This window comes from Hippocampus comes, unplaced genomic scaffold (assembly GCF_001891065.2).
Source record: "Hippocampus comes isolate QL1 unplaced genomic scaffold, H_comes_QL1_v1.1 scaffold474, whole genome shotgun sequence".
Classification (NCBI taxonomy): Eukaryota; Metazoa; Chordata; class Actinopteri; order Syngnathiformes; family Syngnathidae; genus Hippocampus; species Hippocampus comes.
The window spans coordinates 69,362-97,226 of NW_017804803.1; the positions used below are offsets into that span (position 1 = coordinate 69,362).

General features: G+C 39.8%; 1 protein-coding gene across 9 annotated transcripts in view; it reads right to left on the reverse strand.

The window, feature by feature from the left end:
- The window catches only part of LOC109531237 (serine/threonine-protein kinase BRSK2-like), a 106,392-nt gene that overhangs the window by 10,173 nt on the left and 68,354 nt on the right, over window positions 1-27,865 (reverse strand). For 2 of the 9 annotated variants that reach the window (XM_019895463.1, XM_019895764.1), the window contains exons 4-18: window positions 26,240-26,380; window positions 25,552-25,668; window positions 22,413-22,446; window positions 21,301-21,369; window positions 16,443-16,589; window positions 16,119-16,150; window positions 15,275-15,439; window positions 15,028-15,125; window positions 13,837-13,990; window positions 13,017-13,076; window positions 10,676-10,736; window positions 4,591-5,248; window positions 2,927-2,975; window positions 2,489-2,612; window positions 478-658 (exon numbers count right to left, since the gene is read on the reverse strand). In XM_019895463.1, the coding sequence (XP_019751022.1) occupies window positions 478-658; window positions 2,489-2,612; window positions 2,927-2,975; window positions 4,591-5,248; window positions 10,676-10,736; window positions 13,017-13,076; window positions 13,837-13,990; window positions 15,028-15,125; window positions 15,275-15,439; window positions 16,119-16,150; window positions 16,443-16,589; window positions 21,301-21,369; window positions 22,413-22,446; window positions 25,552-25,668; window positions 26,240-26,380 (2,090 nt within the window). The remainder of the gene's footprint in view (window positions 1-477; window positions 659-2,488; window positions 2,613-2,926; window positions 2,976-4,590; window positions 5,249-10,675; window positions 10,737-13,016; window positions 13,077-13,836; window positions 13,991-15,027; window positions 15,126-15,274; window positions 15,440-16,118; window positions 16,151-16,442; window positions 16,590-21,300; window positions 21,370-22,412; window positions 22,447-25,551; window positions 25,669-26,239; window positions 26,381-27,865) is intronic. The other 7 variants (XM_019895545.1, XM_019895841.1, XM_019895923.1 and 4 more) reach the window with 7 other exon arrangements.

A 27,865-nucleotide genomic window follows, 5' to 3' on the forward strand; every position in this document is an offset into this window, starting at 1 on the left:
AGACAAACAAACATTCGTGCTCACAATCACACCAAGGTACAATTTAGAGTGCGCCATAAACCTGCCATACATGTTTTTGGAATATGGGAGAAAACTGGACTATCAGTAGAAAACTCACCCAGCCGCGGGGAGAACATGCAGACTTCACCGGAATCAAACCCATGACCTATGCACTCTGAGGCAGACATGCTAACCAGTCGAACACTCGCATTGTGTTCTTCCGTAATAATAGTTGTCTATTGAAGAAAAAATTCACTATGCAGAAATTTTAGGTGCGCAATATTTCACATGATATATACAAAGTTCTCTCAAATATTTTATAGCATATTTGTGAACTAAATGTTGACTTTGAGTAATAATTTTCACTTCATTAATTGTATGTATTTTCTTTTGAGTGCAAAGGTCATTCGGCATACAGTTAATTTAATGAACAGTCACTGCATCATAAAATAGTGTGCAGTGCGCTATGTAGTTGACCTGAGAGCAGTGTGAAGGTGACAGAGTAGATGCCATTCTCCTTTGTGGCACAGGTACTCTCTGAGTAGGTGATGTCCACCTGGAACTTCACAGGCTTCTGGAAAACTGTTGGACCAGCCGTGGACTTGTACTCAGCCCGAAAGCTAGTTTGGGATATGACACTGTGGCTCAGACTGGGTATCTGAGGAGGAGAGAAGACCGTTTCTGCATCAGTGAAGCAGATGTGATGGTAGCATAAAGCAAAAAGAAGGGCACAGAAGAATTAGCATCCTATTTTCTTGCTGGCTGCAAGTCTAGCGCAAAGCGCAGTATAACTGCGCATGAGTGGCGTTTTCTTTGTTGTCGTATTTTGCTAGACTTTGCCCCGGTAGAAACAAAGCAATTGCACCTAAGTTTGCCATTATCGGATGGAAGTACACTTTTGCCGGCCAATCCTCATGGCATCCTTCATTTACATCAAATTCAGGGTGGACGTAGCGCACACCCGAGTAAGTCAAGCCTGACTGAGCCACACAATTTGGGGCTCTAACAACGCTGGCATCTGTTTTACATAACCCAAAATATGTTCATATTTTCTTGTACTTTCTCAAAGTACATACCCCCTCTATCCCAGCAGGATGCCCCTTCAACATGCACATTACTCTATTGATAAACGTACACCTAATATAGAAACGTCAATGGCGGGGGGGGAATTCCAAGGTTGTGGTCCCTGCAGATGATCCCTTCCTGGTGGATGCCCGGGAAAGGGGGGGGGTGTTAAGCAAACCATAATCAGCCTTGATCAAATACAACAAAATCGCGGTTGATCATCTACCCTGCACAATAGACCTCCTTTTAAAATTTTGTCTACTTTTGTAACCAAATTTGCAGATGCACTGGGGGGCGAGGCAGAAATGCATAATGAGGCACATAGCATCGAGCAAATCCACAAACACACTCAACTAGGCCATTGTGCCCGCACAAAAAAGATGATGGGACCCATTTCTATGCCAAGTGCGGCCTACTTTTTGTTATCAAATGATCTGATGAGTCCAGGTTGAAGCAAGTTCGTGCGCCAAAATGCCCAAATGGGCACAACATGGCCCCAAATAGGAAAGACGAGACTTGTGCTGGCAGACACGAAAATAAAGTGAGGGCTGTTTTTTTGATGCTGAGTGCACGGGTGCCCGTCTGCCAAAATAGGGGACCTTTAATTTAAAATACACTGTGGTGTTTTCCAGTGTCAACGATGAAGGCAAGACATGCACCCTAAAAATGTAGGCCCCATGGTGTTATGTTTGTGAAATGAAAATATGCCATGTAGGAAAAGCAGTAAAACAAAGCCTGTCCCTCCAATTCGACGCATAGTGTTTTCAGACATAGTTTTGTTACGAGTTTGGTAATGTGATGACGTTCTCAGTTTAAATATATTTAGTTACCTTTAATGCATATAAAAGCTCCCCTCCAAATGTATTTGTTCTGTAGACTGAAACATTTTGTAAATCCGTGAAACATTCTAGCAGATTTTTGGGATCTTTTTCTGTACTTTCTGGCAATTCCCAGCGTGGCCTTCCCATTACACATGAAGATTGATTTGGATGTTCTGGTGTAGTTTCTGTATAATTGTTCATGAATTCTTCTACAACAAAACAGATGGTTGTAACCTCTGGAGGTTGTTGTTATTATTGATGTCACTAACAATTGTTGTTTTGGGGCCTCACATATTTCTGACATCAGCAGCTACTATATTTACTTTCCTGCTTTGATTTGTCAATTTTACATCTGCTACTTCGTGCACCAGTGGTTTTTTTCTGTCTTTTGGGCATTCCACATAGCTGTATTGTGCAACGGTTCTGATTGATTTTCACATAAGCTTCACCACTGTGCGTCATGTTAGTTACACCTCTAACTTGTGGATTCAAACCAAACGTGCCATCTTCTTAAGCAAAGACTCTCATGCAAATACCCTGAAATAAAAGCTGAAGTGTGTTTCAGGAGGGTTTATCGAGAAGAGACAATGAAAGAGACCTACAGAGAGGAAAGCGTGGACGATGTCTGCCTTTATGGAGCTGAGAGGTTTGTCTTTGATCACAATGAAGATCTGCTCCTCCTTCTCCAGGTTGATGAAGTTCCCAAACCATGACTTTTTTGCAAGTCTACAGAGAAATTAGACAGATGAGATCAAAAGTGAAACTTTGAAAACAGATCTCATTCATAACCTTACGCTTCTGCAGTTAATACTATTTTTTGAAACCACTTTTTAATGAAAAATCAATTCTGCGAGTATCATTATTTGCTTCAATATATCGAAGAAATTGACAAATACCCACCACATATAGTCAGAATAAAGTATTCATCATTGTTAATCCCCCACCCCCCCCCATAAACAAAAAACAAAAAACAGAAAAACATTCTCTCAAGCAGTTTGTGATACTGGAGAATGCTAAAAATGTACTGCTGTGTTACTCACTCTGGAGAAGAGTCCGGGGTCAGACTGGACATGTCCTCCTGTGTGGGCACTGCACATGCAAGAACTTGGTCAGTCGACATTTGAGTGTGTGTGCTTCTGTGTGTGTATATGCATATCTGTTTAAGGGCTTTTTTCCAAAACGCGATGAAAGGATGAAATATTTTTTGTGGCCGAATGCCTTGAGACAATATTTGTTGCTGTTGCACCGTTTAACATGTTCAGACTGAACCAACAAAGTGATTTATGCATCCATTTTTTTTACACAGTTTTCCTGATTGGGGGCACATGTACAGTATGCTGTAGGGCCTGTGTGTCAAACATACGGCCCGCGGGCCGGAACCGGCCCCCGAGAGGGTTCGATCAGGCCCGCGGGATAATTTAAAAATGAAAAAAAATGCATAAAAAGACACGGAATAAATATTTTTAATAAGATGCAATTCATGTACTATCCGCTAGGGGGCACACTGTTTTCTCTTTAGTTTGTAAAGTGTAGGCGGGGGTTACATTTAGATTTCATATCCACATGTGTAAATGGTTTAAAAATCCTTTCTTTATAAATCTCATTTAATCTTAAAATGCATGACAATATTTTTAAATACTTGTTCAAGTTTTGTGCCTTTGTACAATCAGTTGGCTACTTTGCAATGCATATATGTGAATGATAAAAGTAAATTGAACATTTGTCTCAGGAAATCTGAGGTGTTTTATGAAAGGTTAGGTAAATGTAATGTAGGTACAATTCAAGATTTTCCTCATGTTCTTGTGCTTCACTATATCCAAACAAAGGAAAGACATTATATTTTGGTTATTTATAGCAGAGTATGGTATAATTCTAATGGGCTGGCCCACTTAACATCGATCGAGGCCGTATGCGGCCCACAATATGAAATGAGTTTGACACCCCTGCTGGAGGGTATCCCGGCTGACTTGGAGCGAGAGGCAAGGCAACACCCTGAACTGGTTACCTACTAATTGCAGGGCACATACAGAATAGACAGACAACAATTCACACTAAAGGACAATTCAGAGTCTCCAGTGAACACAAAATCCATGTTTTTGGAACGTGGGGAGAAAACCCACAAAATATCTGTGAGAATATGGAAATTCCACGCAGGAATTCAAATTTACAACCTCTGAACTGTGAGGCATATGTGCTAACTAGCTAACAAACCGCTCAATTGATTTAACACCCCAAAAATTACTAGCTGTCTATTTTGCAGATCTGGGTAAATGTAATTTTTTTTCTCAAAGTAATCCAAAATTAGTGTTTCTGTTGTGGAAAGCGCCTTATTATTTGTATTGCAAAAGTCTTTTGTTGCATGATTACCAACCATGGCTGTTATTTTGTCATGTACAACAGTGTGTTAACAACACATTGTGAAAATGACTTGGCGGCAGTGATAAGCGATTCGATAAGAGTTGCTAATTAATCATCTCGACAATCACATCTCAGTTTTTATCCATAGATTAGGTTTGTATATAAAGAAAATGTTACTTTTTACCACCATGTCATCCACTGTATCTCTTACCATGTCATATCACTGTGTTTAATTTTTGGGTTGCATTTAGTGTTCGCTCAGTAACTTGTTATTGCTGTTTCACAAAACTACGGTATACATATGGTTGGCCAGTCTCAAGATGTCAACCCTCCACTCCAACTTTACCTTGCATTTTCCTGCGATGGAAACGAGGGGAGCCCAGGACGCTGTTCTTGATGGAGTTGAGGCGCGTCCTCCAGGGCATGCCCCCGATCGAGGGGCTGGGTGGAGGTGTTGGGCTAGGTGTGCCGGTTGGGCTATCCTTTGGCGTGTGCACCGGGGTGCCTTTGGGAGTGGGGAGAGGGCTTCCTCTGGGGGAAGGATGGGGGGTAACCTGCGAGTTGGGGAAAGATTTGCCATTGTGGTCAGGGTGCAGGTGGTGGCGCCGCAGGGGTGACATAGGAGGAACAGGAGACAGGGGGATGGAGAGCTTTGGGGGGACGGTAAGCGGGGGGTGGCGCCTCACGTGGTGGCTGTTGGGGGTGCAGGGTGCTAAAGGCTGGCTGGGTGTAGAGGGCTCAGACTTGGGGGTGGAGGAAGTCTGGGCCGTGTTGGGGAGTGGGTTGGACCTGGTAGTCAGCAGAGGCTTCGCAGACACTTTGGGCTTGGCAGGGAGGGTCTGGGTGCGTGGGTGCATGAGGGGAGACCCCCTCTTGGGCTGGAAGGAGTTGGGTGTGCGAGCGCCCACCCCGTTAAGGCGGACCTCAAGTGAATGGGTGGGGCTGCAATTCGGGGACTGACACAGGTCTGGGGACTGGGGTGGGATGAAAAAACGCCTGTTGGGCTGTGATTTGTCATGCACCAGTAAACATGACAGCAGAGTCAGCCAAGAGAAAGTGCGGCATCACCATGGCCCGATAAAAGTTCATTCCCATAAATAAAACACAGCAGGAAATGGCAAAAAAAGCGTGTGGTGAGAAGTGGAGCAGGCAGGAAGTGGTGAGAGTGCAAGAAAGAAAGAAAAAAAACAGAACATGCGATTAGCAAAGTGTTTATCAGCCAATCAGTCGGCAGCAGTGGAGCATTCATGATGCATTAACAGCGGAGATGCACCGAAATCAAAACAGCTGACCTGAGTTTCCACTCACTTTGACATACAATGACCAATTTTATGCATTTATGTCACTCTCGGAACTGCTGGGTCAAAATTAACCCAAATTAGGTAAAAATAACAACGGACTGATCCAACTTTTGCGTTTACTTTTGGGTCGAATGAATAAACCCCAAAACGACCCACTTTTTGGGTTGTTTGTCTTTGTGGTTTCAATGAATGACTCACAATTTTCTTCTTTCTTCTTTCTACTCACAATCTTGCTGCTTAGACTGTAAATTTCCCTAGTGTGGGACAAATGAAGGATATCTTATCTTACAAAGTTGGGTCGATCGCTCCTCCTTTTTTTTTTTTTTTTAAACTGAATTTTTGGTTATTTTTGATTCAACTTTTTTTGTGTGTTGATCTTTATTATCTTTACAATCATTTTTTTAACAGCACTTTTAAACAGAATTACCAAGCATCTCATCCCTCCTCATAATTTCAACACAGGATGACTTCAAAATGGCCTCATTTCTATTTGCCCTCCTCTCCACTCGTTCTTGATCGATGCCAATGTGGTCGTCACATGACAGTCAATCACTTATTTGGATTTTTTTCACCCTCAGGTCCACCACAGCAATCCAAGCCAGATATATCGGTGCATCCCCTAACCAAGAGCAAGTGAACCAGTTGAAAGCTGACAAAGCTTAACCCTCCACCCAAGACAGCAGATCGCATGCATTGTAATGCCGTGGATACGCAAGGCTGTGGAATGAGTGACCTCATCAAAATAGTGAAAATCCACAGCTGAACAAACTGTAGAAGCTCCAGTCTGACATAACCATCCAGTTTGTTCTCGTGGCAACATTATAAAATATGTTTGACAACCACTTGACCACAAATGGTATTTCACAGACTTCAAGTGTATGTCTGTGCATGTGAAAATGAAATAAAACAACCAGCCTTATAAAATAAATACCGTATTTTCCGCACTATAGGGTGCACCTAAAAGCATTCAATTTTCTCAAACCTGACTGTGCCTTATAATCCGATGCATCTTAAATATGGGTCAATATTCTGATTTCTTGGACGTGGTATTTTAAATGTTCTGTAAAACAATTTGTTACAGCTGCAGCGGTTGTGAAAGCGCTATATAAATAAAGCTGTATTGTGTTGTATTCCTTTTAGTGTACCTCCATCTAGTGGATGCATAATGCAACCTCAGCCACTATTGCAGCTTCTATTCTATGCGCCTTATAATGCGGTGCGCAAACAGTTTTAAAATAAGTCATTCATTGAAGGTGCGCCTTATTCTCCGAAACGCCTTATAATGCGGAAAATACGGTAATCCTTGTAATGTAAACTCCACATGCAGCATATAAACACATCGGCCCTCTGATGCTGGGAAAGTGCTGCCTCCACGTGTGAGCCACATAGAGAGAATCAGTATGCTCCAGCCTACGGCAGTGCGCTCATGCAGATTGTGTTCTTTCCAATTACAAATACTTGACATATTTGCATAAACGACTAATGAATAATCAACAGCAAGACACAAGCATAATCGCCTTTTTTTGTTTTTGTTTTTTCGGGGGGCATGGGGGAAAGTTTCACTAATATGTCTAATTGCACAAAACTACTGAGACTATAAATATGCAGCATTTTTCATTTTTGACAGTTGTAGTATCACAGTACTTTTCTACATCCAGTAACTCTAATTTGGAATTCATTTTTCTATCAAAGACAGCAACGTATCCAGGCCCAGAGGTAGCAATCCAGTCCCAAGTCCATTCATGAGACTAGAGCAGGGGTGTCCAAACTCGGTCGTCATGAGCTGCTGCCCTGCCGGGGTCATTCTCTCCAAACTGCAATACACCTTATTCAAATGATCAGGACTGTTATCAAGCTTCTTCAGAGTTTTCTGGACTGGAGCTGGACATTTTCCACCCTTGCACGGTGAATGTCTACATGGTGTGTCCAATAAAAGCATGCAAAAACTAAAAGGCGATTGTTTGTGTGGAATTGGTTTCAGCAGACAGTGTGTCGATTGTTGCGACTTAGATGCAGATCAGATCATGTTTTATGTGCATTTTATGTAGAAATCCAGGTAGTTCCAAAGCGTTTGCACACTTTTTCTTCCAACTGTATATTAAATAACAAAATTGTAATTAAAAAAAAAAAAAAACACGACTAAAATCCACGACTGCAAGAAACTTCACGTCTAACAATCCAATAGATAATGACAGTGCCGTTTCATTGTAAACATCTATTGAGTTAGCAACGAGGGAAACACATTAATTAAAATCAAATATTCACGGACGGTGTGGATGCAAGTCGTAATCATTCGGTACATTCTGCCCGGGTAAACCCCTTTGGATTGTGGTTTTTCGGTTTTCCAATTCATTTTGCATTGACGCCTTGCTTTAGTGTGTGTCTGTGTTTTTTGTGTGCACCCACATGCTGAAGAAAAAAATCTCCCCTGTGAGGTAATATCCAGTCACTGTTGCGCTTTCACCCACTCACAGTTGTGACCGTAATCTGGTTTCAAAGTGCAGCTCACAGTCGTGGTAAAACAGAAAACATGGCCACTCACATGAGTGGAAGAGTCTACAGATGCACTGACTTCTTTCAAAAATCAAATGTGGAATAATTTCGGTTTCACCGCTGAATGTAACAGTGACAAAGTGTAAACTCTTGACGGACTTTTTATTGCCTGCAACATGTGTTGCACGCAATGATCTTTAGATATAGTACATGCAAAAAAGTAACCCATAATACAATAACCAAGTCACGCTCTTGTCTCTGTATGCTTATTTATAATTTTATCTGTGGTTTTATTGTTTTGCTCTTGATTGTAAAGTGTCCTTGAGTGTTGTAAAAGGCACTTATAACTAAAATGTATTATTATTATTATTATTATTATTATTATTATTGCAGAGTTGCGACTTTGCAACAATAGGAGCATTCAGTTCCCATAGTGACAGTTGAGAACCACTACTTTATAGTACTTTACTCTCACATGTAAACAATTTGTCAAGGAATAAGAGGCAATTTACGATTCGAAAGAGTTGCTTTTAAATAATGGTATCCTTGAAATAAATTACATTATTCTGTGGGGATTTAAAGATAACGGCAATATAGTGAGATTAAAATGACTCCAAAATCGTCGTCGTCATGTTACGAGATTAGAAGCAGCACATCTGTTCCAATGGCCAGATTCTTTTCCATTTGTACTGTTCTAGCACCCTCTAGTGGTTAATTTATTAGTGCAGTTTTGAATTGGGCTGTGCCCGCCACCTTCATTGAAAACCAACACTAATTGCGAGATGAAGAGGAACGTAACACGTTTGAGTTCCTCCATTAGCAAGCAAGTGCATCAAAATGTATAAATAGTGATATTAGTGATTGTAAGTCGTCAATGTACATTGAGGTTTATGTTAGCTGTACTATTTGAACTTTATGTATCATTATGACCCCAGGTCATGAGCATTGTTGAGACATTTACATGCAATTGCTCGTGTTTATTTATTTAATTTTTTTTTGGGTGGGGGGTATTTTGTGTTCGATAGAAACCACACACACTTTACACACAAATTAAACAGTCCACTGAGAAAACCTGGTCTAATTATACCTCACATGGACAAAGCTATGTTCGAACCGGACATACTGCAGCGGTTATCACTTCCATAAATCTGTTATACAAGCAATTTTTTTTACTATGTACAAAACACAACAATCTTTTTTTTCTCTGTGGGCTTTTTTTGGTTGTTTTCTTTAAAAATAATATTGTGGGTTTTTAGACAGTATCATGGCCTTTTTGTATATCGCCACAATATCGTGATAATTATCGTATTGTGAGATGAGGGCCGAATGATTGATCAAAATTTTGATTCTGATTTTGAATTTGGCTTCCCTCGGTCTTTAAAACTTTATACTCGAAGAAAACGATGAAGGTGCAGAACGGGAGCAATGCGTTTACAAGTTCCCAACGTTGTGAAAGTAGCCTGAATGCATCATGTTACTTGCGTTGCAAGCAAGTGTGATACTGCCATCGCTAAGGTGTTGGGGTTTACTGTAGAACTAATTACCAAATAAAAAGATTAGCACATATTATGTATTCACAAACAAAACATGCTTCGTTTATAAAATATCACCAGTGCTAATGCTAAAAACAATGGTGGATCCCATTCAAATGCTAAAGTGAAAGAAAACATGGAGTTTGGGAGTGTCATACCGTCAAATAGAGAATATTCGGACACAAACACAGTGGAAATAACTCCACTCAAAGGCAAAAATTCTTGTGAAAAACAAGTTTTAGTAATCGAGGTAAATCGTAACTTCTGTTCTCGTTCACTCCATCCATGCGCGGCACCACACTGCCAACAAGAGGCTAAAATGCAAAGGAACAGCTGACATTTATTTTTAGCGTTGCTAAATTGCTATTATTTAATTGTACTATATTATTTAAGTATATTCTTATCTTACTTAATGACTAATTTATTTCATGAATAGTTATATTACGTTATAGTTTCATTTAAAGACTGCAAGAATAAAAATAGAATCGCGCGTTGAAGGTGCAGGAACGAATAGGCATGAGGCAATGATGACATACCCTGTATATTTGGGCACTTGACTTTTAGTAATTACATAAATACTTAGTTATGAATCAATAAATTGTTCAAATTATTTTGAAGCACGTCTCAATCAAAATATTATCAATCGGGATTATTATTTTTTTTCATAATTTATGTGAGGTTTATGTGGTGATATTGTGTTTTGATGTTTGGATATTGTCGCATTCCTAATATTCAGTGCATTACAAAATGCAAGATATAATGACATGCGGAGTAAAGAGGTCATTCTGAGGGAGAAAAAGTTGTTCTCTTGATGTGCTAAACATACATCGGAAATTATGGTCCAAAATACCGTTACGTGTACCATCCTGAACCATTGGAGGTTTTTGTTGTTTGATGACAAATTACACGATAAAAGGCTGAAGCAACTTGAACAATCTGACCTGTCACACAGGTTGACAATGGAGAGTGTCATTTATGAGCTGGTGATGAGCGGCTTACATACAATAAAGTATCTGCGTGTGTGTGCACACCATGGCATGGCAGCGTAGCAAGTCAGTGAGGCTGCACTGAAGGAAACTAATCGGTAACAAGGACAGACGCTTACCCTTGGGCTGCTGAGTGGACTGATGGACAGACCGGAGGACGCTCCACTGATTGACCGTGACCTACACACATATGCACAAAACAATGAAAGTCAGCTGGCATGAATTATTCAGTTCAGTAAGACAGAGAACACAAATAAATAGGCAGAAAGCACACTTGTAGGTATAAAGAAAAGCCAGATGCCACAGCGTTTAATGAAATATATATATATACAGCATTTAAAAAAACTATCTATCTATCTATCTATCTATCTATCTATCTATCTATCTATCTATCTACCGGCCAAACAAGGTCTGCGTCAGGTGCTGGGGAACCAGAGCACCTTGATGAAAAATGGGCTACTGGAACAAAGCGGAGATGGGCGAGATGCGATATATATATAGATATATATATATATATATTTTAAATTTATTGATTTTTTTTTAAACGCTCTATGAGAGAAATGTAAATACCTGAAAACTTTTATTTTCAGGTACAGTATTTACATTTATGTTTGACACACGACTGCGGAGATAGCATTGCCTGTGAGCAAAATTATAGGAACAGATCAATTTAAAATAGATTCATGTACAACTAAATATTGCCGAAATGGTTTTCAAGGCTTTCACAGTAGCCTGTTTTTCTTTTTTTTGGGGGGAGGGAGGGTGGGGGTAGGGAAGAAATCACTTTTGAAGCTAAATGTATGTGCTGATGTGGGCGGTGTAATTACCTTAAGGTACTTGCCTTTGATGAACGCCTTTGATGTTTTGGCATTGTGTTTTGAGTCATTATTTTGTGTCTCCATGGTGGAGAATTTAAATTGACAGACAAAATGTTCCTCTACCCTTCTGAGTTCCTTTTGTTGCTTCCACCATGTCTTACATCATCATTGAAGATTAGTGAGCCCATATCCCAGAAGAAGCTATTTAGGCCAAAGCATGAAACAACATTCACAGGTGCGGTTGCACGTTTGCGATCACAAATGGATCCTTTTCATTAATTTTGTGTCAATAATCAGTGTAGTGGGACACACCGAGGCAATGAAAACACAACACTCTGTGACATGTTCTAACACCTTTGATCAAATGAAAAACGGTGGTTTCAAACAAAATTAGTTATCCTCTGGAGTGTTTTGCAGAGTGTGGGAATCAAATATGAAACATTGACCTCTTGTCTCCTATTCATATTTTGAAAGCAAAATGATTGGAAGTGTGCTTACTGTTTCAATGCTTTTGGAAGGTGAGTGAACGTATCAATATATAGTCTAGCTAATGTCAATGTTTACAAATTTAGTTGGATAGAACTCTGAGTATATTTTTAATAAAATAAGAATGACAATAAATAGACAAAATACAACATAACATATTAATAATTTTCTTTCAATATAAGGGCAAGCAAATTCCCACAATTTCTGCAAGATTTATATTTTGTTTTTGTTTCCCGACTTCATAAGCTTTTCAATATTTCATTCATGTGTCATTAACTTTTCATGTTCCTCCTTCCCTTCATTGCCAAGACACTGCTCTCCTGATGTCGTTGAAGAATTGTAGATTTAACTGCTCATGGACAATTTGGCTTTATTGGAAGTGAAAAGTGAAAACAATACATCATGAGTCAATATCCCAGAGGACACATAAACATTCACAACAACTTGCTGCACCTCTTAATTTGTCATGGTTTGTCCCTTTATTGTTTAGGACTTTTCATATTTTGATGACGTCTGTTTATCTCTTGGTAAGATTACAGAACATTTTCCAAATGGATTTTCATAATTTGGGTTCAAGGTGGGAAGCACTGGAAAATGCAGGATAATCTTGGAAAATACAGTCATGGTGCCAAAAACGTGTAGACAAAATCCCTTCACGCCAGTGGGCAATTTAAGGTAATCGATTAATTAAACATGCATGTATCTGCAATGTAGAGGGGAGTCGGAGCATCGACACATGAAGACCAGAACTCTCAAACTCAGAACTGCGAGGCAGATTTGCGTACCGCTAAGCACCATGCTGCCCATTAAATCTTATTCCATTGTAAAGATGGCATCCATCCAATTAATTAGGAACACACATTGTGGTATAAACAGCCCAACAATGCTAGTGAGGCTTTGTCTGTTTGTCAAAAAAAAAAAAAAAAGAAATAACATTTCAATGTCTTCCTTGCTGTAACTGATACAATTCCACCAGGATTCACATTTAGAAAAACACAATATGTAACACAAATGTGAATGCTAAGTATGTTGATGAGGCTTTAACCACAGAAAAATAGTCATGAAATTTAGACGAAAAGAGGTTAAATGGACGCTACACGAAAACACCAATCAAATGAGAAGTAAATATTTTATCATGAACAAAATGGACCAATACCTTTCTTCCTTGCTGCAGTTAGCGTTTGTGATATCCAAGCTTTTACTGAAAACAGATTTGCTAAAAGTGGGGGTGGATGAAAAAAAAACAAGAAAGAAAAACAGACAGAAAGGCTGTCATATAAGGAATCCGACTGTACAAGCATGCAATGCTACAATCAATCGCTGTGATATTGAGCAAGATAATAGCAACGATGATTATGATCATGATAATCTTAATGAAGACGTACTCATAATACCAATAACAACATCTTACAAAAACCCCGCTGACTCGGTGAAAGCTGAGGAAAGTTGAAAATCCAATGACGAGTGCTGACCTATCGAATCAGGAAAAACGTCGAGATACTTTTTGAGATGAACTAGGATTGGCAGGCACTGGGAAGGGTCATTCTGTTTTCAAAGCAGACTGCATCTGTCTATATGACATTATTTTGGATGGGATTTAGGAATACTTTTTAAAAACTGTAATAACTGGCGTTGGAGAGGGACGGATCTTTGTCATTTAAAAACTGTTTTAAGTCAGATTAGTTTGATTTGTGATCGGGGCATACAGTATTTGGAACTCAGTCTCTGACCTGCTGACTGAACCTTACTGGCACTCTTAATCCTGTACGTGAATGAGTAAGTTCCCAGTCAACTATTGTATGTGTAAGTGTCAATGAATGTAAAAAATATCTAGTATTTCTTATGTTTGAGTAAAAGCCTCCCCTGTTGTGGCATTAATAAAAGTCTCTTTAGTCTCTGGCATTAATAATGACAATGTTAAGAACTTTCTGCGAAGGTGAAAAGAAAGAACGAAAGTCAAACGCTGAGTCTCCTACCTTTGACCATGAGTTGCCATGTCGATGGCTCGCCGTACGGGGACGGGTGATCCTCCCTCTGTGACGCTAAGCACCTCCATCGACTTCCTCTCTGGTCGCCGCTTCCCGTGACGGCTAAGCATGGGTGAGTCCACACGCTTCCTGGGAGGGTCTGCTGAGCACAATTCCGAGTTCAGTGAGTGACTAAAGTAAAACCTCTCCTTTTCTCATGAGCACTTTGAAACAGTAACTCATGCCTTTGTCACATCACGGCTGGATTACTGTAATGCACTTTACTTTGGAGTCAGACAATCCTCCATTAAGCGTCTCCAGTTGGTCCAAAATGCTGCTGCTCACCTCTTGACTGGTACTCGAAAGAGGGAGCACATAACTTCTACTCTGGCATCCCTTCACTGGTTCCCTATACATTTTAGATTCTTTTTCTTTTTCAGATCCTATTATTTGTTTTCAAATCTTTAAATGGCCTCGCCCCAACTTACCTCTCTCTCTCTGAGCTTCTCCGCTCCTACACACCTATGCAGCAGTGGTTGTTTTAAAGTGCTCTATAAATACAATTGAGTTGAGTTGAGACTAAGAAAGTAAATAGTTTGGACAAGTATGAGAATTGTATGAAACACAGTGACCGTTTCAAAATGTAAGCGTCCATTACATGCGATCATTCATTCATTCATCTTCCGATCCGCTCATCCTCACAAGGGTCGCGGGGAGTGCTGGAGCCTATCCCAGCTGTCTTTGGGCAGTAGGCGGGGTACACCCTGAACTGGTTTACATGCAATCAGAAGGTGCCAAATGTAAATACATTTTACCAAGGTTTTTTGGAGGACGTAATACCCCAAAAGCCCAATTAAAAGGCTCAACAATGGCAGCATTCATGATAATTGAATCAATAATCTGATTCGCTCTCTGTGCGTATGATGTATAAGTAGTAAGAGTTACAGTGAAGATTTCCATAGTTAGCAGTTGACTAAAGAAACTACGTGCCTGTAAATAGATAAATAAAATAAGATAATCCTTTTATAGACCTTACCATTAAATGTGTACATTGTAAAAATCTCACTGTTTCAAATCAACAAACTCAGCCAAACGTATACTGATGACAGAGGATGAAATCCAAACAGCATTTGGAGTTTAAACCACATCTTCCGTGCACCATGAATATCATGTTTGTGTTTCCGTTTGGATGAGCCATACCAATCTCATTGCGTGGAGGAAGGTTCTGGTCCTCGTGGCTAGGGTATCTTTCCTTGCGGTCAAGGAGAAGGAAGTAGATCATCTTTTCCTGATTGTCACTATGGAGAGAGTGAAGGCAAAGAGCAAAGTGCATGCTGGTATGACAGTTGACATGACAACACGATGCGTATTCAAGCAGAGGAAGTTGTGTGACTGCTGCATCAATGACCCCTATGCCAAGCAAGTTGCCCGTCGACTTCTCACTCACTCATCAGACAGTAGGTCTTTGGTCAGCTTGTCCTTATCCCTGAAGCAGCCAAGGGAATGCATACTCTCCAGGACATCTGGGTCGATCTCTTCCACTGTAGTCAGCATCCTGATGGCCACTTTCCTGGGGACGGGCTGCTCGGGCTCAGGCTCATTTTTTCCAGCGCTACAACACAACACGTACAGCGCAACTCACTCACCGTAGCCCCAAACTGCTTTCAGTGTCAGTCATTAGCCCAGATTTGGTAGCCACGTTAGGCTGCAACATCTTGCTGTTGTTTGTGTCACTTGTCACTCAAAGTCGAAGGTGTCAAATGTAAAGCACGGGGGCTTGATCCAGCCACGCCACATAATTTGATGTGGCCCACGTAAGCAAACCATGTGCATCGACTTCATGTTTCTTGCTAAAATACCAAAATTACAAATTGCCTTCACTTTGAAAAACGTGGTATTAATGCAAGCATCTTTTGTTGCCCCCTTTTATATCAACAAGTTATTCCTCAATTTGTTAAGTTTATGACAATCATAAATCATTTATTTGGGTTTGCAGTTTTAATGGTCCTTCGACAGAAACTATAACTATGACGTGGTGGCCCAATACAAAAATGACGACGATGTCACCGGAATGCTGTTGACACACATGTTGGGGTGCAATATAGTGGACCCATGCTGGGATGCTAAGTTTGATTTAAATACAGCTGTTGGGTAGTGCAAAATGTTTTAGGCCACTTCAAACTACAGTTTATAACTGAATAAATCATGTAACAAGAAGAAAAAAGAGTGATACATGTCCTACAGTAACATTCAATATGCTCATTATATTTTGGCATGGTTGATTTACTTACAGGTACCACGAATGCTTCTGGATCTGCTCTAACTGCAACACAACAGAGAAAAAACAAAGACAAAAATTAAATGAACCATAAGGCGCCATTTTGAAATGTGTTAATCGTAATTTCTAATTATTTATGATGAATGTAGTTCCATATTTGAACCTGATAACACTGATAATTGACAATGATTTTAGGGTGCAGCAGCTTTGTGTCCGAATTGTATATTTTGCCCGAATAACCTAAATCGAATTATGAGCTGTAAACAACTGAAAGTGAGCGAATGAGTTATTTGTTGGCACGTCTCAGGTGGTAGAGTGATGACCATACGTGGCTTACCGTCAGTCTCTTCGAAGCGTCCACTTCAATCATGCCCTGAAGGAGGTTTTGGCATTCTGGCGGGATGAAGTGAGGCATGTGGAAAACTCCGAGTTTCACCTTCTCCAAAAGATTCCTCAAGTTGTCATCATCAAAAGGCAAAGCGCCCTGGTGATTAAAAGTGGAAAACTTAAATTAACGGTGCATTACATGTACTGTACTTATTTTCATTATTCAATGTAAATAGAGCGGCATTCCCTGTGCCCTATCCCAGCCGTCTTTGGGCAGGAGGCGGGGGACACACTGAACTGGTTGCCAGCCAATCGCAGGGCAGAGAGACAAACAACCATCCATGCTCACACTCACACCGAGGGACAATTTTGAGTGTCAATCAGCCTGCCATGCATGTTTTTGGAATGTGGGAGGAAACCAGAGTACCCGGAGAAAACCCACGCAGGCCCAGGGAGAACATGCAAACTCCGCACAGGGAGGCCGGAGCTGGAATCGAACTCTGTAACTCTGCACTGCACTGTGAAGGAGACGTGCTAAACCACTCGACCGCCGGGCTGCCTTACACACACGCACGCACGCACGCACGCACGCACACACACACACACAGACACAACAAGATACACACCATATTTTCCTCACTATGAGGTGCACCTAAAAGCATTAAATTTTCTCAAAAGCCAACAGGGTGCTTTATAATCCAATGCACCTTATATTTGGGTCAATATTCTGATTTCTTGGAGTCAGAATTTTAAATGTTCTCTAAAATGTTCTATGGCTGTTGTACAGTGAGTCCAAAAGTCTTACTACAACATCACTTAAAATTGACACAATTATTTGAATGGATATATGAAACAGTGTAGATGATCATCATTCAACGGGAGAATTGCACAGACACACAAATTCACACTCTCCTGAAGCTCATTGACGTCATCAGTGCCAGAAGTTGTGATGCAACTGGGTCAAACATGGAAACTCCAGCCCTTACTTAAAATGATCCAGTGGAAGCCTGGCCGACAGTCATTGGGGGACTTTAGAGGTATAGTTGCAGTGTAATTTTACAAGCACACACAAAAGCAACCTTCTGTTTTCATGGAAATAGGCTGTCAGATGATCATTGATGGATTAGTTGAACTTTGACAAAGAGGATGCTGTGTGTAAGAGATATCGGTCATCAGTGCCAGTGATGATGAAGCAGGTCTGTGACTCTGTGCTCTCCAGCTGAGGAGATCACTTGGTGACGTCAATAAAATGAGCAGAACAGAGCCAGATGGCCACTGACACTGATTGTATAATCAAAATGAAACACATGCAGATTGCACTTTACGTAACATGCATCTCCCACAACTAAATTGTCATTGAAAAAGTTGGTGCAGCGATGCGAAGAAAACATTTGCTGTGATTTTTTTTCATTGGAGCCACTTTAGTGTGTGCTTCAGGAAAATTCACGCGAATAGTCGCCAAAGACTCGTTCACCATGCTTGACCATCATCGACTGTTACTGGAGATGTTTGACTGTTAGAAAGTATAATTCAATCGGAAGTATAATTAGAAAGTAAGGCTTATGTTCCCACCTGTCTTGTGTATCCACTGTGGTATTGGTGACGATGGAGAAGTACACTTTTCATTTTTTGTATTCAGTACTGCTTGCAAGAGAGCAGTACTGAACTGCACCAGACTGATTGGTCTTTAAAATGTATCTCATTTTTAAAGTATAATCTGGCTTTTAGCCCTGTAATGCCTGAACCATCAAGGAATAGCCAGAAAAATCTTATTTTTGGGAACTGAGATGTTCATTAACCCTTATAACAAAATCCACAAAAATATTTTTGCCATATCATGTTGTTTTAGATATTTGTCATATCACATTTATAAGCATGATGTGGATTACATCTGAAAATGATCATTTGGCCTGATAATCAACTGTTGTGGTCAGTGACTCAGAACATTTTTGCCTGTGACTTTATAAAACAAGGTTATATATAAAATATAACATGTCAGCAAAGTGGTCAACTGTTTAGCACGTCCGCCTCACAGTCCAGGGGTGCAGGTTACTCTGGTTTACTCCCATCCATTCGTCCATTTTCCGATCTGCTTTATCCTAACACTCGGGGGGTGCTGGAGGCTATCCCAGCGGCCTTCGGGCAGTAGGCAGGGTACACCCTGAACTGGTTGCCAGCCAATCGCAGGGCACACACAGAACAACCATTTGCGCTTACACTCACACCTAAGGACAATTTAGGGACAATTTAGAGTGTTCAATCAGCCTGCCATACATGCTTTTGGAATGTGGGAGTAAACCCGAGTACCTGGAGAAAACCCACGTAGGCCTGTGGAGAACAGGCAAACTCCACACAGGAAGGCCGGAGCCGGTATTGAACCCACAACCTGCACTGCTCTATGTGTGCCCTGTGATTGGCTAGCAACCATTTCAGGGTTCACCCCACCTACTGCCTGAAGACAGCTGGGGTAAACTCCAGCACACCGGCGACCCTCGTGAGGATAAGCGGCTCGCATAATGGATGGATAGATAGATGGATAAAACAAGACTTCAGTGCTCCAGGACATAACATGCTCAAGTAAACATGCTGTTAGGGCACGTCAAGGAGAGCACTCTACTTTTTTTTGTGTGTGAATTACAGTGTTTTGATGTTGTGTAAGGTGCATCTTTGTGATATAAAAATAGAGACATGAAACTTAATTGTTGCAACTGCAAGTCACAAACGACTGCAGGCGTTTCCTTTTGACGTCATCTTTATTTTCCAAAATGAAGTATGTGTGTGTGGTTTGAGAACAAATAGTAATACAATCACAAGGCTTTTTTTGAACAGTGTGACCACAGTCTTTCCTCAACAGTCATGTCTCACACAACTCTCATGTCCGCCATTAAGATATGATTATACTAAACTTCTTCTTGCCATGCAGAAATTACTAGTTATGTTAAAGATAATGGAAAAAAAAATCACAATATCGCAATATTAAAAGAGCCACGATATCTGCTCCGAGGGCCAGATTGTGTTCCATTTGAGCAGTTCCACAACCTTCTGGTGGTTAGTTTATTAACACAGTTTAATTTGAATTACTGCTATGCATGTTTTGGCCACCAATGGTTAAGACCAATAAGTTGCTGATAGTGTAGCGGTACACTAGCCTGCCTTGTGTGCTGGCAACGTGGTATCGGTTCACACTCAGTGATATGTTGCTGTGGGTGTGAATGGTTGTCCGTTTCTATAAGTGCCCTGTGACTGACTGGCAACCAGTTCGGGCTGCTGCCTTTAGCCCGAAATCAGCTGGGGTGGGCTCCAGCACGCCACCACGACCCTCATGAGGAGAACCGGTACTGAAATGAATGAATGAGTTGCTGTTTAGGACCCACTCTAATTGCCAGATGAAGGGAAAAGAAACACCTTTGAGCTACTCTCCACATATTTATTCGACTCACAATGTGTGAATTGGCAACGAGTGCCTTGATATTAAGTGTTATTCATGTAACCAGCAGAGCACCGCATTGTGAAGCACATCAACCATGATCATTTGCGCCGCTAAACCAATAAGACCTATTTCTTCACTGCTGTTATGTACAAAAACACCACAATGCGCTTTTTTCCCCCAGTTTAGATAAATGACATTATGTACACCTTGAGACCGGTGTCCATTTCTTGACAGTATTAAGTTCATGATTGGTGAGGTACTACTCCTCTGGAGTCTGATATAAAAATATGAACACAAAATAGAACATGAGCCTATTTCAATGTTTACCTCCATTGAAACATGTTTCAAATCAGGTAAAGACGACACTTTTGAATATTTTCAAAGCTTTTCATTTTGCTTCAATCAATTCCACACTATTCAACAATGTGATAGCAACAAAAACAAAAAGAATAGTCACGATAATTTCAAGTTTATTGTTTAAAAAAACATATATTTGCCTACTTATATTAAATATAATATGAAAGCAGTGGTTGTTTGTCTATGTGTGCCCTCCGATTGGCTGGCAACCAGTTCAGGTTGTACCCCACCTCCTGCCCGAAGACAACTGGGATAGGCTCCGGCAGGCCCGCGGCCCGTGTGAAGATAGGTCGATCAGAAAATGGATGGATGGATGTTATGAAAGCCTCGATTATAAAAGTACCTCGGTGTATGGTATCATAACTGCATATCAGATGTTTCTTACAATCTAATCCGTGGCAAAGTCGGTAAAGAACTGGATACGTTCTGATGAATTTATTGGAGGCAAACACAATTGCGTTTTGAATGTAAAGTTTTTGAACAGCAAATATGTCCATCAATGACAATTATTGGATTGAAAAAGAACACCAATGTAAAGCATCGACCATTGAACTAAAGGGAACATAATTTAATGCAATATATTATTTTTCATTACATGCACGTGCGCGCACACACACACACACACACACACACACACACACACACACACACACACACACACACACACACACACACACACACACACACACACTCATTCAAAACTAAGAACAACTTATGAGTCTTCAATTAACCAAAGAAGTTTTCGGACTCTGGGGAGAAGTCAGCATACCCAGAGAAAACTGATGCAAGTCACGATTCAGAGCCCCAACTTCCAAAGTGTGAGGCGGATTCGCAAACTACTTGAACACTGCACTACCCAGTATATGCCATTCAAGAGGATTTCCTTTTAAGTTCCTATAATGCAAATTGCTGAAACCACAATAAAATGTAATTGCAGAAACATTTGGCCCAAGATGATATCAGCACAGAATGAAAATACTGTAATATGTGTTTGCAAAAAGAACAGGGAAGACTTAATAACAAAAACAAGTTTGAAATCACTCCAGTGAGATTTAAAAAAAATAATAAAAAAAAAACTCACCACTAAAAGTGCAAACAGGATGACTCCACAGCTCCATGCATCTGCTTTTCGGCCATCATACTTCTCCCCCTTGTAGACATATACATTGAGAGGAAAATAAACCCGCAGAATATTACGATATATCATTTAAATGCAGATAGTTTATTAAACTACAAATCACTTTCATCTGTGTCCTGGCACCATCCTTTTTTGAAAAAAAAAAAAAAAAAAAAGCTCACATATAGTATAGTAAAGATGGGGCAAATGAAGCTTCAAGATGCTTCATGAACCATTTTTTTGTATTTTTGACTCCTCTAGATGGCACTCTGCTTTACATAGGACTGAAAGCACACTGGATTGACATTTTTTCCAAATTTTTTCTTTAAACCAACAGTGCAATCTAGAGTCAACAACTGGTTCATGAAATACTGTACTTGTTAATTTTTTTTTAATTTAAATTGAATTAATGTTTTATATGCTTCATAAGTTACATCTACGGTATTATTAAGGTTTAGTTATCAGCACAATTGCAGAGGAGGTCACAAACAAGGTGTTCATGGGCATCAGGTCGGCCACAAGGACCACATGAGTAGCACGCGATCCTATTGTATAACTAGCTTAGAAGCCATGAGACATTGTGATTTCCTTGTAACATTGTAGAGGCGATCTTTTTGAAAATGTGATCGCGGAGAATTTTAAAAGTGTTGGATACTGGTATTTATTTGTTTCTGATTGTGAGAAATCATTAATATGATCAATGTCTACACATAGATGAATATCATTTATTAATCATAACACATACAATAATTACAGTTAATTTGAGGACTTTTGTTATTTTAGAAGCGTGTATTGAATGGGCAACTCTCAGTTTCAAAAAGGTTGGTGAGCTCTGGAAAACAAAGAGAGCCAAAATGGCATGACTGCATCATAAATAATATAAGAGTAGCAGTGACATAAAGTATATTTCCTCCCAGTAAGGGAAAATAGTCTGAGGCCAAAAAAAAAAAAAAAAATGAATATAGTGAATGCCGAGGGATTGCAACAGTGACGTAAGTGTCGCTGCAGGAGGTTGGCGCTACTATTGTTTCATAAAAGACAGCAAACAGAAAGAGGGCAAAGGAGAGAGCACTTACCCTGATAACCTCTGGGCAGGCGTAATGCGGCGATCTGTAAAAGAGGCACAGAGGGAATGATGCTGGAGAGGACTCAAAGTGGTCCACTAAATCACACATCATACTCACTCAAAGGCAACACAGCCAGCAGCCAACATACCGAAGAAGAAATGACTAAAGATCACAAAACCTTCTCGCTGAGAGGGGTTGAACAAATCCCTCCATGACATTACATAACATTGGGAACCTGAACTTTGCTAGACAAACAAAACTAAATACGATATTGCTTCATGAAATAAGCAATAATGTAATAAAATATTACTTTTCTGGTTTGAGTTACATGGCTAGACAAACATCTTCACCGTTCCTTACATAAAAATAAATAAAATATACTGTATGTAAATAAAAAAATAAAAAGCTGTTTGGTGTCAACCAGGGCCTTTTTTTACATCACACAATTAGTTTGTAGCAGCGCTTGTCAAATAAATGATGACTATAATTTATGGTTTAGAGCTTATTTGTGCTCCAAAAAAACACATTGATAAAATATCTCTGAGGAGAAACATAAACACACGTAGAAGAAAAATGACAGTTCGTCAACATTTGCAGATTGTTTAAGGAACCCGCAAAAGGTTAACTGTTGGTCTAGCTACAAATCAATATTTACAACTTGCTTTGTTTTACTACACCTCTAGACAGGTAAGATGAAAAATGTGAGACAATATGTGCGTGCGAAAACAGCCACTGGCTTAAAATACTGATAGGGACTTTTAAAACTGAAGATAGAAATCACAGTGTAAAATTGGCAAAAAAAGAAAGAAAAAAAATCCTGAACATTAATTCTTCGGAACAATCATTCTGAGCATTGCTTAATAGAGTCATTATTCTGACATTCGTGCGAAGAGTTTTATCGGGCCACTGTCTGTGTCGACTCATTGTTGAATAAATGAAGCAGATAGTGTGACTCCCTTTAAGTGTCTCCTCAAATTTCTGTGCTGAACAAATGTGGATGCACAATCTATGCCTTATTTACGAAAATTAACGGAAATGCCATCTCCTTACACCTGTTCATGTTTTCAGTCTTCCTGCTCAGCCCTTATTTACGAAAATTAACGGAAATGCTTACACCTGTTCATGTTTTCAGTCTTCCTGCTCAGAGCGACACCTCCCTGAGTAGCATTTTATATTTTCGGCATTGTCATACAATAAGGGAAAAGTCATCAGCCTTTTTACTCATGCAAAGATGGCTGCACAATCCCTCAATGATTCGTCATCATAAAGAAAGACTGTATCAAAGTATCACTAGCAACTGTTGGCAGAAGATTCCATGAACAAAAGCTCGAAGACAAAACCATAGGATTCAAAGAAGTAGCAGGAGTAATCGGAAGTCAAGGCTGGAATTTGCCAAAAGAGTATAGCGGCAAGCTAAAAAAATTCTATTGGGGAGTGTTATGCATTGGATTTCATGGACAAATATGAACCTTCACAAAAGTGATGGAAAGGATATGCAAATGATACAAATTATACAAGCTCATCTCTGAAACCCAGAGGAGGTCATATCACGGCTTTGTCTTACACGACTTCATCCAGCAGAGGCTCATTAATCTTCATTCATGCGCCATGATGGCAGCGGCACAATTAACGCAGTCTCTAGAAACATTTTAAGGAAAGTCAAAGAAAGATGCGACCAAATCGACTGGTAGCTCCTTTATCACGCCGAATGATAATGAGCCAAAACAAACTGCCAAATCAACCAAGTAGTTTCCCAAGGAAAAGAAATTGAATGTTTTTTTGACACTCAGTTACTCAACTATGTCATGTTACTTCATATGAACAGTTTGCAGCTTCCAGGACTTGTGTATTGGTCCTTGCATCATGTGGCTGTGTATCATTATGAAATATTATCAACATGATTATCAACATGACCCTATCCATATCTGTATTTATATTGCACTTAATTGAACGGTGTTTGTTTTTCTTTTCTTCTTTCTTCTTTCTACCCATTATCTTGCTGCTGTGGACTGTAAATTTCCCCAGTGTGGGACAAATAAAGGATATCTTCAATCTTAAATCTTAAATGAGGTGACTGTGGTAGGTTATAGAGGACCGGCAGTGCAGAAATTAAATAAGTACATTGTTTTAAAAAAAAAAAGATGAATGAATGTGCTTTACTTATTTCAATATTTAGTTTATTATTTATATTTATTTATGTTTACATTACATTTATATTTATTTTGTTTTTTTTAATTTCAACATTTATGGAACCATATATTTATTTATTTAATTGTACATTCAATTATTTCAAACATTTATTTATTTTAATATTAATTTAGTTATCCATTCATCCATTTTCTAATCCGTTTATCCTCACGAGGGTTACAGGCGTGCTGGAGCCCATCTCAGCTGTCTTTGGGCAGTTGCCAGCCAATTGTAGGGCACACACAGACAAACAACGATTCGCGCTCACAATGACATGTTCGCAGTAATTTAGAGTGTTCCATTAAGCTGCCATGCATGTTTTTGAAATGTGGGAGGTAACCAGAGTACCCGGAAAGAACCCAGGCAGTCCTGGGGAGCCGGAATCGAACCCTGTACCTCGGCACTGTGAGGCGGACGTTCGAACAAGTCTACCACATGCTGCCCTCATTTAATTATTTGTATATTTAAAGAAGATTTAAAGGATCATGGACTGTTTCACAAAGAGCTTTTAAACACGATAAATTTCTCTCTTCAGGAGTGCACCTTCCCTTCTGCCTTCAAAGCATCAGTGGAAAGGCACTTTCTGAATGACAACTACCCAGCAGTATCAAGCTGACCTTTTTTAAGCAAAACATTTTTGAAAAACTGAAGGCAGCTAGAATAGGCTCCAGCACCCCCGCGACAACCCTTGTGAGAATAAAGCAGACCGGAAAATGGATGGATGGAGGGAAGTTTTTAACAACAGTTTAACCAGTTGCAATATTTGTGAAAAATATCAGTCTGTTTTTAAGGTAAGCAAGTAATCTTCCCTTTATTGTACTCAACAGTGGCCTGTGCAGCGCACATTATATAGCATGCAGCTGTTTAATAAAAATTTAATTAAATCTTGATCAAAATATTGGAAAGATTTAAAAAAGCTAATCAAAAACTTTGTGCGCCTTTTTGTATTTTAGCCACTCACCCACAGCTGGTCTCCAACAGACTCTCCCCGACCTGCAGAGACGCCATGCCAAAGTCTGCTATCCTGATGTTGTTCTTCTCATCTAATAACAAATTCTCCGGCTTCAAGTCTCGGTGGCTGGATGAGAGGACACGAAAGAGAAAAAAACGGTTACAAAAGTCAAACCCACAAAACATTGCTCGTGATATACCTGTAAGGTTACAAACACAGCTTTACCACTGTTCGCAGCTCAGTTTTGCAACCTCAATAATGCAGATTGAATAAATTCGGGAACTGTAATGAATTCATGATTCACACACTGTATAAAGCAATAATCAATTGCTGTCTCCCTGGGACCCACATCTTCCTATTACTGCCAATTTGTGACACATTTTATGGACGTTACAAACAATAGCATTCGCTCGGAAAGTATTTGTACAGTATGTTCCATTTCCAAACAAATGAGGATGACAAACCACAAAAAGCATATTGCTAACTGTCATGCACGATCAAAAATGAAATATATGAAGAGCAGGTATTTTGCACGTATGCACATATTTTCTTTATCTTCCCATCAGCATTTTTGTCAAACATCTGGTTAGGAGGTGTGTGGTCCTATGTGCCCCCCCCAGTAGCACTGATGGAAAACTGTGGCCCCCTCCAGCATTTAAGTTGCCCATCCCTGGGTTAGATATTAAAGGTGACAAACCATATGGAGTGGCTGTGGCAGAAGTCCAGAGCTGATATGATCTGTCGGAAGAATTTTCGTGCTTCTTTAGGTGTCAGTCGGCCTTTCTTCACAAGGTAGTCAAAGAGCTCTCCACCAGACACATGCTCTAGCACCAGGTACCTGCAAAGAGGCAAGATTTTACACTTTAAACTCGTCCTTGAGTATTTCGAGTACCTCGACTAAAGTAAGTGCTTGAGTACCCGCTTATTTACATGTGAACTGAGTATATTCAACAACACCATTTTTTTCACTGTATGATAAAAAATATTTTGTTTGTTGAGAATCTAACAAAATAGTTTACTTTTTTTGTGGATGCGATAAATGTTGGGTTTTCCATTGGTTAAATTCTTCAAATACCATCATCAGTAGACCCATTACTCCATTAATAAGGTAGGCCTTCGGTACAGTGTGTTGGAATTGGAACATATTCAATCACCACTGAATGTAAATGACAGAGAAAATTTTGTTTGGGTTTGGATATGCTTAGAATGTTTTAATTTTCACCTCCATTCATTTGTCTCAGGGTTAGTGGTGATTCTTGATGGCTGTTGCTGTCTCACCTTTTTTCCACATCCTGATGTATTAGCAGATTAAGAGATCTGCTCAACCGTTGAACTGTCACAGCTATTTAAATTTGAAATGCCTTCGCATGTGATTTGTGAGTGCGCAATGTACTATGGCAAACTGTTTGCATCTCCAACCACGCTTGTCTTCACAGCATATTACTGCGCCCTTTGACAGTGGTGCATCGATCAATTACAAAATAAGGCATTCATTTATGCTAACTGAGCAGAGCCACTATACACAGTAAATGAATGTAGACAAAAATGTATGGAGTTTCAATCTACATCTTACACTATGAATTGGGTAACATCATTGAGTACAAAGTACATACACTTCGCTACTGTACCTCGGTAGCATGTTCACATATCGGTACTTTATTTCATCCATTCATTATTGGTCACTTTCACTTTGACTCCGTAATATTTTACATGTAAAAACACATTTTTATTCCGATAAATTTCCCCTGATTGTCTTCATTACTTGTGCCAAAAAAAAGTCCAAAGAAATAATTAGTTGACGTAATGCGTGAAAGACGAGACTCAAAAGCGTAAGAACGCCCCTGCCTGCACGCAATGTTCAAAGGGGAGCTGGACAGAGATGGGAATAGTTTCTTATAATCCGATGCGCCTTATATATGGATCAATACTCAGATTTCGTGGACGTAGTATTTTAAATGTTCTGTAAAGCGCTTTGTTACAGCTGCAGCGGTTGTGAAAGCTCGATGTAAACAAAGCCCTATTGCAGTGGTCCTCAACTAGAAATGCTGTCGGTCCACTTTTTTTTTTTTTTTAATAAGACCAAGGTCCGGTCCCATGCACAGCGGTGATGGGGAGCAGGGCTATATGCCCATTTAGTATGGTCAAGCCAAGCTTATACAAATCAACACTCCTCACAACCAACCAATAATGGGGTGCATGAAAATAATTATTCACTTTGCCAGTACACAGCAAATAATGAGAGGTATTGTGTTGAGGCACAGGAACTCTTATTTTGTTAAGTTGTGCCTGCTTAATAATAGAAATAGCCCTTTTAGGGAAATAA